The 15776-nt window shown below is 49.4% G+C and overlaps 1 protein-coding gene across 1 annotated transcript in view; it reads right to left on the bottom strand.

Annotated features, from left to right (window-relative positions):
* Positions 1-2562: 2562 nt before the first annotated feature.
* PCNX4 (pecanex 4) overlaps positions 2563-15776 on the bottom strand; it is a 42076-nt gene continuing 28862 nt past the window's right edge. Inside the window, exons 9-11 of the mRNA XM_060262494.1 lie at positions 14653-15674; positions 9614-9800; positions 2563-2814 (exon numbers count right to left, since the gene is read on the bottom strand). Coding sequence (XP_060118477.1) covers positions 2563-2814; positions 9614-9800; positions 14653-15674 — 1461 coding nt within the window. The remainder of the gene's footprint in view (positions 2815-9613; positions 9801-14652; positions 15675-15776) is intronic.

Here is a 15776-nt window from a genome sequence, read left to right as displayed (position 1 = left end):
CGTAACGTCTTCAGGCTGTTGTAATTCCAAAGTCAGAAAAATAAAACCTTACTCGACGAAGTATTTTGGTATTAATCCATATGGCTTTACAAATCTATAATACACTGTGTAACCTTGCCTTTCAATGCAAATCAGGTTCACGCAAAGAGCCAGTTTGGTGTAGTGGTTCAGTGCACGGACTCTCATCTGGGAGAAGTGGGTCTGATTGCCCTGCTTCTCCATACGCAGCTGCTGGTGTGACCTTGGATCAGCCACAAGTTCTCTCAGGGCTGTTCTCTCAAGAGCCGTGCTCTGAGCCCCGCCTACCTCACAGGATGTCTGTTGCAGGGAAGGGAAGAAAAAGGGGATTGTAAGCTGCTCTGAGACTCAACGGGTAGGGTATAAACAGGGTTTTTGTAGCAGGAACTCCTTTGCAGATTAGGCCACACACCCCTGATGTAGCCAATCCTCCAAGAGTTTACAGGGCTCTTCTTGCAGGGCCTACTGTAAGCTCCCAGAGGATTGGCTGCATCAGGGGGGTGTGGCCTAATAGGCAAAGGAGGTCCTGCTAGAATTCCTTACAGGGCTCTTCGTACAGGGCCTTCTGTAAGCTCCAGGAGGATTGGCTACATCAGGGGTCTGTGGCCTAATATGCAAAAGAGGTCCTGCTAGAATTTCTTACAGGGCTCTTTTTACAGGGCCTACTGGAAGCTCCAGGAGGATTGGCTACATCAGGGGTGTGTGGCCTAATATGCAAAGGAGGTCCTGCTAGAATTCCTTACAGGGCTCTTCGGACAGGGCCTACTGGAAGCTCCAGGAGGATTGGCTACATCAGGGGTGTGTGGCCTAATATGCAAAGGAGGTCCTGCTAGAATTTCTTACAGGGCTCTTTTTACAGGGCCTACCGTAAGCTCCAGGAGGATTGGCTACATCAGTGGTGTGTGGCCTAATGTGCAAAGGAGTTCTTGCTACAAAAAAAAGCCCTGGGTACAAATCCAATCTGTTACTCTAAAGAGCTTATTGTGTATGTTAAAGACTTCACCAAATCTCAATTGTGATTAGTACAGGATCAGGCAAAGACTTCTGGGTACTGAACAAGGGATGTCTCCCCACCAGGGCTTTTTTTGTAGCAGGAACTCCTTTGCATATTTGGCCACACACCCCTGATCCTCCAAGAGCTTACAGGGCTAGGGCCTACTGGAAGCTCCAGGAGGATTGGCTACATCAGGGGGGCATGGCGTAATATGCAAAGGAGGTCCTGCTAGAATTTCTTACAGGGCTCTTCGTACAGGGCCTACTGGAAGCTCCAGGAGGATTGGCTACATCAGGGGTGGGTGTGGCCTAATATGCAAAGGAGGTCCTGCTAGAATTCCTTACAGGGCTCTCAGTACAGGGCCTACTGGAAGCTCCAGGAGGATTGGCTACATCAGGGGTGTGTGGCCTAATATGCAAAGGAGCTCCTGCTAGAATTCCTTACAGGGCTCTTACAGGGCCTACTGGAAGCTCCAGGAGGATTGGCTGCATCAGGGGTGGGTGTGGCCTAATATGCAAAGGAGGTCCTGATAGAATTCCTTACAGGGCTCTCAGTACAGGGCCTACTGGAAGCTCCAGGAGGATTGGCTACATCAGGGGTGTGTGGCCTAATATGCAAAGGAGCTCCTGCTACAAAAAAAGCCCTGCCCGCCACCCTTCCCTAAAAGAAAAGTATTGATCCAGGGGGCATCACCTCTTTGCAAAAGAAACAGTTTGGTATAGTGGTTAAGTGCACAGACTCTTATCTGGGAGAACCAGGTTTGATTCCCCACTCCTCCACTTGCACCTGCTGGAACGGCTTTGGGTCAGCCAGAGCTCTTGCAGAGCTGTCCTTGGAAGGGCAGCTTCTGGGAGAGCTTTCTCAGCCCCACCTACCTCACAGGGTGTTTGTTGTGGGGGAGGAAGACAAAAGAGATTGTGAGCCGCTCTGAGGCTCTTGAGAGTGGAGGGCAGAATATAAATCCAATGTGGTCTTCAAAGAATGTTTCCTTGCTCTTTCATAAGAACCTAAGAGAAGCCTTGTTGGATCAGGCCAATAGCCCATCCAGTCCAACATTCTGTGTCACACAGTGGCCAATATATATATATACACAGGGCCTGTGTCTGGGATAGTCCGTCTCCCCCCCCCCCCACACACACACACACAACGCTGCTGCAAAGCAAATAGTGAAGTAAACTGTGAGAGACATGTTCCTTGGCCCCCGCCTATTCAGGCCCAGGAATGTTAACAGTCTTACCTCAGAGACAGCCAACTCTTCTCTATGTCCTCTCTGTTAACCAGCCTAAAGGGCTGCAGAGCTACTGTGGCCTCACAAAAGGCCTACCAGTACACACAGCCTCCAAAGGCTACACAAATAGCTAGGGAGGCAAGGCCTCGCTTATTTCCCCTGGAAAGTGCTAGCCAGAGGCTGTTGCTAGGCAACCCAGGCTGCTTTGCTCAGTAAAGGGTGAGGCCAGTATATACACACACACACACACACTGTGGCTAATAGCCTCAATAGTCTCAAAAGAGACCAGGGGGTTTTTAGAACACAGGTGCCGGGGTGGGTCCTAGAGCAAAGGCACGTGGAGAGGTGCGGAGGAATAAACCGGGGAGCCGTGTGGCGGATCTGCTGCTTGCACGCTCAGGTTCCTCAGAAGGAAGAGATGCGCTTGCACGCTGAAGCGTTCCTCGTCGTCGTTGGTGGCGTAGAGCATCTCCCAGCTGAGGTTGGCCCACTGGCCTCGGACAGCTTCACCGCGGAGTTTCCCCACCGGCAGCGGAAATTCCTGAAGGGTCAGTGTGCGGCTGGTGCAGACGCCCTTCGAGACAAGGGTGCAGACAGAGAGAAAGAGCCACACGTGAAAGTCGTCCTTTCTCTTACTATTTACTTACTTTTGATTCGTATCCCGCCCATTCCAAACGGATTCAGGGCGGCTAACGATCATAAAAAAACCCCCAACATCTCAATTTTCAGGTATAAAACAATAAGACATAAACCAATTTACAATTTAAAACAAAGTATTGGTGCTATACAGAATGGTAAAGCATAGGCAGCTGTTTATCTGTTGGTGGTCCTTCTGGTGGAATTGCCCTGCAGCGTAAAAGCGGCAGCCTTCTTCCCTAGTTGTTAAAGGCCTGTTTAAAAAGTTCAGTTTTACAAGCTCTGCGGAACTGGGAGAGATCCCGCAGGGCTCTTATGGCCTCAGGGACAGCATTCCACAGCATTGGTGCTGCCACTGAGAAGGCCCTGGCCCATGCAGAGCCCAGCCTGGCCTCCCTTGGTCCGGGGATGGACAATAGATTTTGAGTTCCCAAACACAGTGCTCTCTGGGGAACATATGGGGAAAGGCGGTCCATTAGATAGACAGGTTCTTGGCCATATAGGGCTTTAAAGGTCAATAACAGTACTTTGAAATGGATTCAGTACACAATAGGCAGCCAGTGCAGCTCTTTCAACACTGGTTGAAGGTGCTCCCATCGAGGGAGCCCCATTAACAACCGCGCTGCAGCGTTCTGCACTAGCTGCAGTCTCCGAGTCAGAGTCAAGGGCAGCCCCTTCCACTCCTATATCCGCTCCCTTTTCTCATCACTCCCTTTACTAAACTTAGCTCTGACCTGGAAGGCCTAGGATAGCCTGGTTTCATCAGATCTTGGAAGCTAAGCAGGGTCAGCCCTCGTTAGTATTTGGATGGGAGACCACCGGGGTCATTGAGCAGCAAAAGAGTTGCCGGAGCTCATTAGCACGGCTCATTTGCATACGCCACACACCCCTGCACTAAATTGTATCAGCTCAGCATCTACCTTAAAATGCTTCCTGAATTATCATTGTCATACGAAAACCTTACTCCCATCATACTTTTAAACCTTACTCCCATCATACTTTTAAAATTACTTTCTCCTGTGTGGCTACAGTGGCAGGATGCATTTTCCATCTGTCTGCTTTGTATGTTTTGGTTATTTTCTCCATTTTTTGTGGGGGGGAAATATTAGGAAGTTTGTCAAATATTGGAGTTCAGCAACATTCTCACCAGGGTGGGGGGTGGGGTTGGACAATGGAGCCCAAAAGCAAGTATTTCAGGGAAGGAAGGGTAAGAAAGACCACAATAAAATTTAGAGGTTCCGAAGCTCCGCTCCTGTGAAGTCCTGCCCAAAGCGAGGCCTGGAGACCACTAAAAAAGTCCAAAGCTGCTATGGGACACTTCTGAAATGTCTCTCACTTTGAAAATCCTAAGGCAGAGGTGTCAAACATGCAATTCAGGGGCCGAATCAGGCCCCTAGAGGGCTCCTATCAGGCCCCTGAGCGACTGGCTGTCATCTGCTTCCTTCTCCCTCTCTCTTGCTTCCTTCTGCATCGCAGCTTGCTTTGCAAGGCTTGCTCAACTGCTCAGGAGCAAGATCTCTATTTTCTCCATTGGCTGAGGCTCCTCCCTTGGGGAGGAAGGGGGAAGGAATAGCTTGCTTTGTCAGGTTGTCTCAGTCGCACAGCAGAGCTACTGAGCCAAGCCTCTCTTCCTTTTATTGGTTGAGGCTCCTCTCCACCCCCCCTCCTAGTCCCCTGGGGAAGGAAGGAAAGAGCCAGAGCTTCCTTTGCCCAGTTCCCTTGATCCAATGGGAGAAATACAAAGAAAGCATCTTTAAAACCAATTAGCGCTGATGTTTTAAGCATGTTTTGGGTTTAAATATGTGTGTGTTTGTCTGTGTCCTTTATAAAATTTATATCTTTGCTAGGGGGAAGTGTTTGTGAGTTTCCTGCATTGTGCAGGGGGTTGGACTAGATGACCCTAGAGGTCCCTTCCAACTCTATGATTCCACCAAATTTTAAATAGGTACACACATGGCCAGCCCTGACATAGCTCAGCCCAACCCGACATGGCCTGGCTCAACAAGGTTGGGGAGGGACGGTGGCTCAGTGGTAGAGCATCTGCTTGGTAAGCAGAAGGTCCCAGGTTCAATCCCTGGCATCTCCAAAAAGGGTCCAGGCAAGTAGGCGTGAAAATCCTCAGCTTGAGACCCTGGAGAGCCAGTTTGGTGTAGTGGTTAAATGTGCGGACTCTTATCTGGGAGAACCGGGTTTGATTCCTCACTCCTCCACTTGCACCTGCTAGCATGGCCTTGGGTCAGCCATAGCTCTGGCAGAGGTTGTCCTTGAAAGGGCAGCTGCTGTGAGAGCCCTCTCCAGCCCCACCCACCTCACAGGGTGTTTGTTGTGGGGGAGGAAGGGAAAGGAGATTGTGAGCCGCTCTGAGACTCTTCGGAGTGGAGGGCGGGATATAAATCCAATATCTTCATCTATCTCACAGGGTGTCTGTTGTGGGGGAGGAAGGAAAGGAGATTGTGAGCCGCTCTGAGACTCTTCGGAGTGGAGGGCGGGATATAAATCCAATATCTTCATCTACCTCACAGGGTGTCTGTTGTGGGGGAGGAAGGTAAAGGAGATTGTGAGCCGCTCTGAGACTCTTCGGAGTGGAGGGCGGGATATAAATCCAATTTCTTCATCTACCTCACAGGGTGTCTGTTGTGGGGGAGGAAGGGAAAGGAGATTGTGAGCCGCTCTGAGACTCTTCGGAGTGGAGGGCGGGATATAAATCCAATTTCTTCATCTACCTCACAGGGTGTCTGTTGTGGGGGAGGAAGGAAAGGAGATTGTGAGCCGCTCTGAGACTCTTCGGAGTGGAGGGCGGGATATAAATCCAATATCTTCATCTACCTCACAGGGTGTCTGTTGTGGGGGAGGAAGGTAAAGGAGATTGTGAGCCGCTCTGAGACTCTGTCCTTGAAAGGGCAGCTGCTGTGAGAACCCTCTCTAGCCCCACCCACCTCACAGGGTGTCTGTTGTGGGGGAGGAAGGGAAAGGAGATTGTAGGCCGCTCTGAGACGCTGTCCTTGAAAGGGCAGCTGCTGTGAGAACCCTCTCTAGCCCCACCCACCTCACAGGGTGTCTGTTGTGGGGGGGGGAAGGGAAAGGAGATTGTGAGCCGTTCTGAGTGGAGGGTGGGATATAAATCCAGTATCTTCATCTACCTCACAGGGTGTCTGTTGTGGGGGAGGATGGGAAAGGAGATTGTGAGCCGTTCTGAGACTCTTCGGAGTGGAGGGCGGGATATAAATCCAATATCTTAATCTACCTCACAGGGTGTCTGTTGTGGGGGGGGGAGGTAAAGGAGATTGTGAGCCGCTCTGAGACTTTTCAGAGTGGAGGGCGGGATATAAATCCAATATCATCTTCTTCTTCTTCTGGAGAGCCGCTGCCAGTCTGAGAAGACAATACTGATTTTGATGGACCCAGGGTCTGATTCAGTATAAGGCAGCTTCATATGTTCATAAGGTCTCATTTATGTCAGATCCGGCCCTCCCAACAAATGAGTTCGACATCCCTGCCCTAAGGGATCACCATTAAGTCAGCTGTGACAGGACAGCACTTCTCACTACCACATCGAGATTTAAAGAATCACCGGGCCTTGTGCTGCGGCTTGATGCCTCTCTGCCCCATCAGGTTTCTCAGTACACTTTCTACCATCACACAACTAGCTATCTGATGAAGTGGGCCATGGCTCATGGAAGGTCCTGTTGAAATGAACGGTAGATCCAGGCGAGCAGCCGTGTTGGTCTGAAGAAGCAGAACGAAGTTCGAGCCTGGTGGCCGCTTGAAGTCCAATGCACTTTAATTCTAGGCCAGGGGTGGCCAAACTGGGGCTCTTTCACACATATTGTGTGGCCCTCAACACCCCATCAGCCAGCTTGGAGAAGGCATTTAAAGTCTCTTAAAAACACTTCTCCGAGTCAAGCCATAATGCAAGGGTGGCCAACGGCAGCTCGCCAGATGTTTTTTGCCTACAACTTCCATCAGCCCCAGCCATTGGCCATGCTGGCTGGGGCTGATGGGAGTTGTAGGCAAAAAAAAACATCCGGAGAGCTATTGTTGGCCACCCCTGCCATAATGCATTTAAAGTGGCTTTCTTTCCACGTCTTCCTTCCCATCTATTTGCCTTCCTTCCTTCAAACATCTGACATTCATGTCTTGTGGCTCTCGAACATCTAGTGTTTATTCTATGTGGCTCTTACATTAAGCAAGTTTGGCCACCCGTGTGCTTCAAGCTCATACTTTGAAGAGAACTTTGTTGGTCTTAAAGGTGCCAATGGACTCCAACTTTGAAACGAATGGCATTACTCTTTAAGCTGCCAGTGCATTTTTGTTTGTTTTTTGCACCCATTATCTTAGCACTGTGTCACTTGTAGCAGCTCTTAGATTTAATACAATCAGTGGAATGTGCGGTCAGGATAGTATAAAATTGTTAAAAATTAACAATGCAATGGCAGTGAATGCATGAAGCTGCCTTGTACTGAATGAGGTCCATGGTCCATTAAAGTCAGTATCGTCTACTGGCTTTCCAAGGTCTCAGACAGAAGTCTTTTGCGTCACTTACCACCTGATCCTTTGAACTGGAGATGCCAGAGATTGAATCCGAGGTCTTCTAGAGGCCAAGCTCTAGCACTAAGCCACAACCACACACCCCAGTGGAGGTTTTGTTTCCTGTGCAAGTTTTCGGGACCGCTTATCCCATATGAACACCCCCACCCCGGGCTCTGAGGTCTGCTGCTCAACATCTTCTCATAGCCCCTAGTCCTAAGGATACAGCTGGCTTCAACAAGAGCCAGGGCCTTTTCAGTCTGGGCCCCTACCTGCAGGAATGAGCTCCCACTGGAGATCCAGACCTTATCAAGGACCTGTAAGACAGAGCTCTACCACCAGGCTTTTAATTAATCCGGCGGGCGTCCTCTGAAAATCGTCACTTCCCCCAGCATTTCACCATTATGGTGTTCTGTTATGGTGTTAGCCATCAGCCACATGCTGTTTACTGCCTATGTCTGTAAGACTGTTTCTGTTTTTATGGTATTGTTTTTTGACTCTGTTGTTTTATTGCTGTGAGCCGCCCTGAGCCCGCTTGCAGGATAGGGTGGGGTATAAATCTAAAAATTAAATTAAATTAAATCATTCCTCCGCGGAAGAAAACTCTTCATGGCAGAATTCTTTCAACGTGCATCTGCCCCTCTTATTCCTTCTGTCTTTGCGTAAGTCCTTCCCCTGCAGAAATATAACCTGTGCAAAGGTAGATAGGACAGAATCCCTAGTGTAAGGATTTGTGCACGATTTATTTCGAATGTATTCTGACTCTTTGGAGTCCGGCTTGAGGCGGCTGACAATGAAAAAACATAAGCTGTTGAAAACTGCCTAAAAAACAGAAGCCGGCCACTAAAAGCAGATGAGATAAAACCCCCAACTAAAAGCCTGCGTAGAAATGATGCGTTTTAAAGGGAGTGAAGTAGGTGGCAGGTGAGCCTCAAGCAGGAGAGGGTGTTCCAAAGGTGAGGTGCCACCACAAGAAAGGCCATGCCTCTATGTGGAAGGAAATCTGTCTTAACCTGACTTCAGAGATGATAGTGTCCATATTGATAGTGCTGCAGTGTCCTTTAAGATCAATAAAGTCATACCTTGAATAAAACTTAGTTGGACTTAAAGGTGCCACTGGACTTTAACATTGTTGGAATAAAAAGAGAGAAAGATTGTTGGATTTTGGCTTTGTATTGTGCATCTGCTGTTGTGATTTCAAGTCTCCATTAAGGCTGGATGAAGAGGTCAGGCAGGCAAAAAAAGAATATACTGTGTTGAGTAAATAACACAATAGGGGGTATACTAGGAAGAACTGGTTTGAAGCAAGCTGTAATCCAGTTCCTGAGAAAGCAGAAAGTCTGTCAGGAATGGAAAAAAATACTTTTAAAAATTCAAGTTGCGCATGTTTATCCAGGGGACTACAAATGCCCTTGGGAGATAACCTCTGTACCAGCCCTAAGATTCTGCCTTTGGTGTCTCCTATGAATATACAATATAGAATTCAACAGCTTTGGAAATTACCTTTTTTGTGTGTCTTTCTTTCACATCTACTGGAGACTAAGTCCTATGAAGAAAGGTTAAAGGAGCTGGCCATGTTTAGCCTGGAGAGGAGGTGGCTGAGAGGTGATATAATCACCTTCTTCAAGTATCTGAAGGGCTGTCCTATAGAGGATAGCGTGGAATTGTTTTCTGTGGCCCCAGAAAGTCGGACCAGAACCAATGGGGTGAAATTAAATCAAAAGAGTTTCCGGCTCAACATTAGGAAGAACTTTCTGAACCATTAGAGCGGTTCCTCAGTGGAACAGGCTTCCTCCTAGGGAGGTGGTGGGCTCTCCTTCCTTGGAGGTTTTTAAACAGAGGCTAGATGGCCCTCTGACAGCAATGAAGATCCTGTGAATTTAGGGGGAGGTATCTGTGAGTTTCCTGCATTGTGCAGGGGGTTGGACTAGATGACTCTGGAGTCCCACCCTCCACTCCAAATCTCAGAGTGGCTCACAATCTCCTTTATCTTCCTCCCCGACGACAAACACCCTGTGAGGTGGGTGGGGCTGGAGAGGGCTCTCACAACAGCTGCCCTTTCAAGGACAACTCCTATGAGAGCTATGGCTGACCCAAGGCCATTCCAGCAGCTGCAAGTGGAGGAATGGGGAATCAAACCCGGTTCTCCCAGATAAGAGTCCGCGCGCTTTAACCACTACACCAAACTGGCTGCTTTCCCGCCAGCTTACCTTCTCGGCGTCAAACCCCAAGGAAAACAGAAACGGTTTTTCTCGGAGAACGGCCTGCTGCCACTCCTTTTCAGACGCCACCCCGATAAACCAGTCGCTTTCGTATCCCTCCAGGCAGCTCAGCAGCTCCTCAAAGTTTTCAAACGGGCCCAGGCTGGCTTGATCCACCATTAGCTTCACTGTGTATCTGAAAGGAGAGAACACAATGTACCATGAAGACGAGTGGGGTTTTATACTCTGCTTTTCTTTACCTTAAAGAAAACTCAGTGGCTTACAATCGCCTCCCCTTCCTCTCCCTGGGACACCCTGTGAGGCAGGTGGGGCTGAGAGAGTTCAGAGAGAACTGTGACTGGTCCAAGGTCGCCCATCAGAAGACCCAGCTTGGTTGTAGTGGTTAAGTGCGCGGACTCTTATATGGGAGAGCCAGGTTTGATTCCCCACTCCTCCACTTGCACCTGCTAGCATGGCCTTGGGTCAGCCATAGCTCTGGCAGAGGTTGTCCTTGAAAGGGCAGCTGCTGTGAGAGCCCTCTCCAGTCCCACCCACCTCACAGGGTGTCTGTTGTGGGGGAGGAAGGTAAAGGAGATTGTGAGCCGCTCTGAGACTCTTTGGAGTGGAGGGCGGGATATAAATCCAATATCTTCTTCTTCATCTAGGTTTGATTCTCCTCCACCTTCACCTGCTGGAAGGGCCTTGGGTCAGCCATAGCTCTGGCAGTGGTTGTCCTTGAAAGGGCAGCTTCTGGGAGAGCCCTCTCAGCCCCACCTGCCTCACAGGGTGTCTGTTGTGGGGGAGGAAGGGAAAGGAGATTGTGAGCCGCTCTGATACTCTGAGTGGAGGACGGGATATAAATCTAATGTCGTCTTCTTCTTCAGGAGTGAGGGATCAAACCTGGTTTTCCAGATTAAAGCCTACCGCTCTTAACCACTACGCCACGCTGGCTCTCCCCACAACAGGCACCTTGTAAGGTAGCGTGGTTGAGGGAGTTCTGAGAGACCCAGCCAAAGGTCACCCAGCAAACGTCCCGTGCAGGAAGAGCAGGGGATCAAACCCAGTTCTCCAGATGAGAGGCTGCCGCTTTAACCATGGCACCGTGCTGGCTTTCCCCACAACAGGCACCCTGGGAGGTAGGTGGGGCTGAGAGAGTTCAGAGAGAACCGTGACTGGCTCAAAGTCACCCAACAGGCTTCCTATGGGGAAGAATTAGTTCTCAAGATTAGAGTCCACTGCTCTTAACCATTACTCCATGCTGGCTCTCACAGTGATTTCCGATAGCTTCCTGCCATATATCTTTTATTTTTTACTTCATTTATACCCTTGTCTTTCTCCCGGGGTGGGGGGAGGAGGAGAGAAAGGGACCCAAAGCGGCTCACATCGTTCTCCTCTCCTCCTTATAATCCTCACAACAGCCCAGTGAGGTAGGTGAGGCTGAGAACTTGTGACTGCCCCAAGGTCACCCTGTGAGCGTCCACAGCAGAGTGGGGATTCAAACCTGGGTCTCCGTGCGGCCTGCGCGACTCCATCTTTGTCACACGCTGGTGCTTAATGCCCCGAGTCTTGTGGGAGGCTGGTGTTTAGATAACTTTCCTTTCTCTCATGCTTGTTAGCAGCCCTTATCCTCAAAGGCCTGGGTTGTTTGTTCTCACAGTTGGTTGCTAAGTTACACATGGCCCGGCTTGTACTAGAGCTTGGGACAGCTCAATTCAGGGGTGTCAAATGTGTGACCCGAGGGTCAGATCAGGCCCCCCCAAGCGATCGGCTGTCATCGGCTTCTTTCTGCATCACAGCTTGCTCAGCCAGGCTTGCTCAATTTCTCCATCGTCTGACCAGCACATTAAGCAACTTGTGTACAAAAGCTCGCAACGTCAATACATCAAAAGTAGGTTTGCAGTTTAACAGACGCACACGCCTGAACGGCATACTCAAGATTGCTACAGCGCGGACCTTGCCTCCAGATTTTGATGCAATCATTCAGAGCAAGAGGCGTCAGTTATTAGAAACAGTTAAATAAACAGGATATTGCAAAAGAGTGCTAATCTTTTAAGCATGTGAATTCCCTGCATTGTGCAGGGGGTTGGACTAGATGACCCGGGAGGTCCCTTCCAACTCTGTGATTCTGTTTTATTTTTAAAATTGTCCTTAAAAAATCTTTATAAAGGATACAGACAAACACAATTAAAGTTTATATCTCCTGGCAGTACATTTTATGACACACACGGCCTGGCCCAACAAGATCTCATTTATGCCAGATCCGGCCCTATAACAAATGAGTTTGACGCCCCTGGCTTAATTAATCATTTAACTGGTAGCCAGCACAGTATAAGGTCCCTAATTTTAGTTGTGCCCTTATTTAGAGCCAGTTTGGTGTGGTGGTTAAGTGTGTGGACTCTTATCTGGGAGAACCGGGTTTGATTCCCCACTCCTCCACTTGCACCTGCTGGAATGGCCTTGGGTCAGCCATAGCTCTGGCAGAGGTTGTCCTTGAAAGGGCAGCTGCTGTGAGAGCCCTCTCCAGCCCCACCCACCTCACAGGGTGTCTGTTGTGGGGGAGGAAGGTAAAGGAGATTGTGAGCCGCTCTGAGACTCTTCGGAGTGGAGGGCGGGGTATAAATCCAATATCTTCTTCTTCTTCTTCTTCTTCTTCTTCTTCTTATTTATTTATTTAGAATCATAGAGTTGGAAGGGACCTCCAGGGTCATCTAGTCCAACCCCCTGCACAATGCAGGAATCTTACAAATACCTTCCCCTATAGTCACAGGATCCTCACTGCTATCAGATACCCATCTAGCCTTTCTTTAAAAACCTCCAAGGAAGGAGAGCCCACCACCTCCCGAGGAAGCCTGTTCCACTGAGGAACCGCTCTAAACTCTCAAATACCTCCCCGTAAATTCACAGGATCCTTATTGCTGTCAGATGGCCATCTAGCCTGTTTAAAAACCTCCAAGGAAGGAGAGCCCACCACCTCCCGAGGAAGCCTGTTCCACTGACGAACTGCTCTAACGGTCAGGAAGTTCTTCCTAATGTTGAGACGGAAACTCTTTTGATTTAATTTCAACCCACTGGTTCTGGTCCTACCTTCTGGGGCCACAGAAAACAATTCCACACCCTCCTCTAGATGACAGCCCTTCAAGTATTTGAAGATGGTGATCATATCACCTCTCAGCCGCCTCCTCTCCAGGCTAAACATGTCCATATTTACTATATTCTATTCCGCTCATTCCCCATACGGCTCAGGGTGGAGCAAAACGTATAGCAAAACAATAAAATACAATAAAAACATTTTATGAACACACAACTCAACGGCACTCAGAAAATTTCCATACCATCACGATATTGCCCAGTCTAGCCATCTCACATCATATCCCATAAAGATGGCAGCTATTATTCCATTTTACAGCACAGATGACAATGCCAACCGGGAAGGCCAAAAAGATCAAGAAACAGACACCCACAGCCTCAACTAAAAGCCTGGCGGGAGAGCTCCGTTTTACAGGCCCTAAGGAATCTTGGATTCTGGCAAGCTTCTCTGTGTGCGTATCCGCCCGAAGCCCAGTGGATGGAAGCTTAGTCTGCACTTTCTGTAAGCTCTGATGCTTTCTAAAAATCTCCTTGTAAGTGAATCTGGATCTCGTGTACCATTTCCTTGGAATGTCTGTGAACCTTAAAGCTCCTAGTCTGCGCCCATCACAGCCTCCCAGACACTCTAACCCTGACGCCAAAGGATCCTGTGTATATCTGAAACTGGATACCCAATGCTCATCTTCCCTGTCACAACCACGACATTGGATTTATATTCCGCCCTCCACCATGAATCTCAGTCTCAGAGTGACTCACAATCTCCTTTATCTTCCTCCCCTACAACAGACACTCTGTGAGGTGGGTGGGGCCAAGAGGGCTCTCACAGAAGCTGCCCTTTCAAGGACAACTCGTATGAGAGCTATGGCTGAGCCAAGGTCATTCCAGCAGCTGCAAGTGGAGGAGTGGGGAATCAAATCTGGTTCTCCCAGATAAGAGTCAGCTGCAAGTGGAGGAGTGGGGAATCAAACCTGGTTCTCCCAGATAAGAGACAGCTGCAAGTGAAGGAGTGGGGAATCAAACCTGGTTCTCCCAGATAAGAGACAGCTGCAAGTGGAGGAGTGGGGAATCAAACCTGGTTCTCCCAGATAAGAGTCAGCTGCAAGTGGAGGAGTGGGGAATCAAACCTGGTTCTCCCAGATAAGAGACAGCTGCAAATGGAGGAGTGGGGAATCAAACCCGGTTCTCCCAGATAAGAGTCCGCGCAGTTAAACACTACACCAAACTGGCTCTCAGTTCTGCTGGAGCAACAGACTGAACATAAGAACATAAGAGAAGCCATGTTGGATCAGGCCAATGGCCCATCCAGTCCAACACTCTGTGTCACACATATGAACATAAGAGAAGCCATGTTGGATCAGGCCAATGGCCCATCCAGTCCAACACTCTGTGTCACACATAAGAACATAAGAGAAGCCATGTTGGATCAGGCCAATGGCCCATCCAATCCAACACTCTGTGTCACACTTAAGAACATAAAAGAAGCCATGTTGGATCAGGCCCATGGCCCATCCAGTCCAACACTCTGTGTCACACATAAGAACATAAGAGAAACCATATTGGATCAGGCCAATGGCCCATCCAGTCCAACACTCCATCACAAAGTGGCCAAAAACCAGGTCCGATCAGGTGGTTCATCAGAGGGGCCAGGACACTAGAAGTCCTCCCACTGTTGCCTCCCACCCCAGCGACAAGAATACAGAGCATCACTGCTCAGTTGCAACTATATTCCGTGGCTAATAGCCACTGATGGACCTCTGCTGCATATGCTTATCCAATCCCCCTCTTGAAGCTGTCTGTGCATGTAGCTGCCACCACCTCCTGTGGCAGTGAATTCCATGTGTCAATCCCTCTTTGGGTTTTTAACACACGGGATTCACCGCCACAGGAGGTGGCGGCAGCTACAAGCACAGACCCGGAAGCTCCGCCTGTAACCACCGGACTATTTCAATTGAGGCAGTTACCTGAATGCTCTCAACGCCAGCCGAAACAACTCCTGCTTTCCTTCCAGCCAACGCATGCAAGTCGACCAGGGGATGTCTCCGTTGTACGTTCGGACGATTTGACCAGGAGACGGGAGGCTCTGCTCTGCTCCAAACATACCGATCCAACAGGGTAAGACTGCCTGGAGGTACACTTCCCGCAAAGCAGGGTCTTTCATAAAATCTCCAAGCAAACCAAAATGACCGTCTTTCGGGCGAGAGAAATACGGCCGGCGAAGAACAAAGCAGAACCAGTCTTCTGGGAACATCTGCCCCATTTCCTTCCACTCAGCTTCCAGGTAAGGCGCCGTTCTCCACTGACTGGGAACGGCCAACAGCTCAGAAGAGCGGCTACTAAACGTAACAGGGGGCGGCCCAGGGAGAGGCCTTGATACTTGCCGCTTTCCAGCGCTCAACGTAGGCAAAGCTGGAAGCATCGATGTGTAAAGTCTATCTTCTAGTTCATCTTCTATTTCTACCGATCCCGGTAGAGAAGAGAAGAGTCTTGGCAAACTTCCTTTTGCTCCCGAGGTTCTCCTGCCGGGTTCGAGATCGAAAAGGTGTCTATTGTCGGTCCAGTCGTCTATCGACTCCATGCTGAGACTATCGGACCTGGACAACTGGATGCTCGTTCTTTTTCCGGCCTTGCTCAAAACTTTGGATGGCGTCGACGGGGGAGAGTCTCGCTTCTGGGCTTTGCCGGGCGACTCTGCCCTTTTTAACTTCGTATAGCAATGTTGGACCATCAGCCACAAGAGGACTTTGATGAAATCGTCTTTCATCTGCTGGCGGTTCTCCGGCAAGTCGATGATCCCAGACAAGACGTTCCTGGCATCTGAATAGAGTTTCGTGGGCAGAACCGTGCGTGGCGTTAAGAGGTTCCCAAAATGACAGTTGAGGGAAGACCTCCGAGGGTGGTCCTTGCATTCAAAAGCCGTTTCGAAAATGTCATCGATTCGACGAACTTCGGCGGTATGGCAAGAGGTCTCCTCCAGTTCTAACCCCTGAAGAACAAACAACAGAAAGATATTTTCGCAGATACGTTGGGCTGTGCTGACTCAGGCAAAGTCCACAAACTTTTAAATGACACTTGTTCTGAGGTAAAT

Source organism: Heteronotia binoei, chromosome 21 (assembly GCF_032191835.1).
Source record: "Heteronotia binoei isolate CCM8104 ecotype False Entrance Well chromosome 21, APGP_CSIRO_Hbin_v1, whole genome shotgun sequence".
In the NCBI taxonomy this organism is placed as follows: domain Eukaryota; kingdom Metazoa; phylum Chordata; class Lepidosauria; order Squamata; family Gekkonidae; genus Heteronotia; species Heteronotia binoei.
The sequence above is the reverse complement of the archived record's forward strand: the minus strand, read 5'-3'. Positions and strand labels throughout refer to the sequence as shown.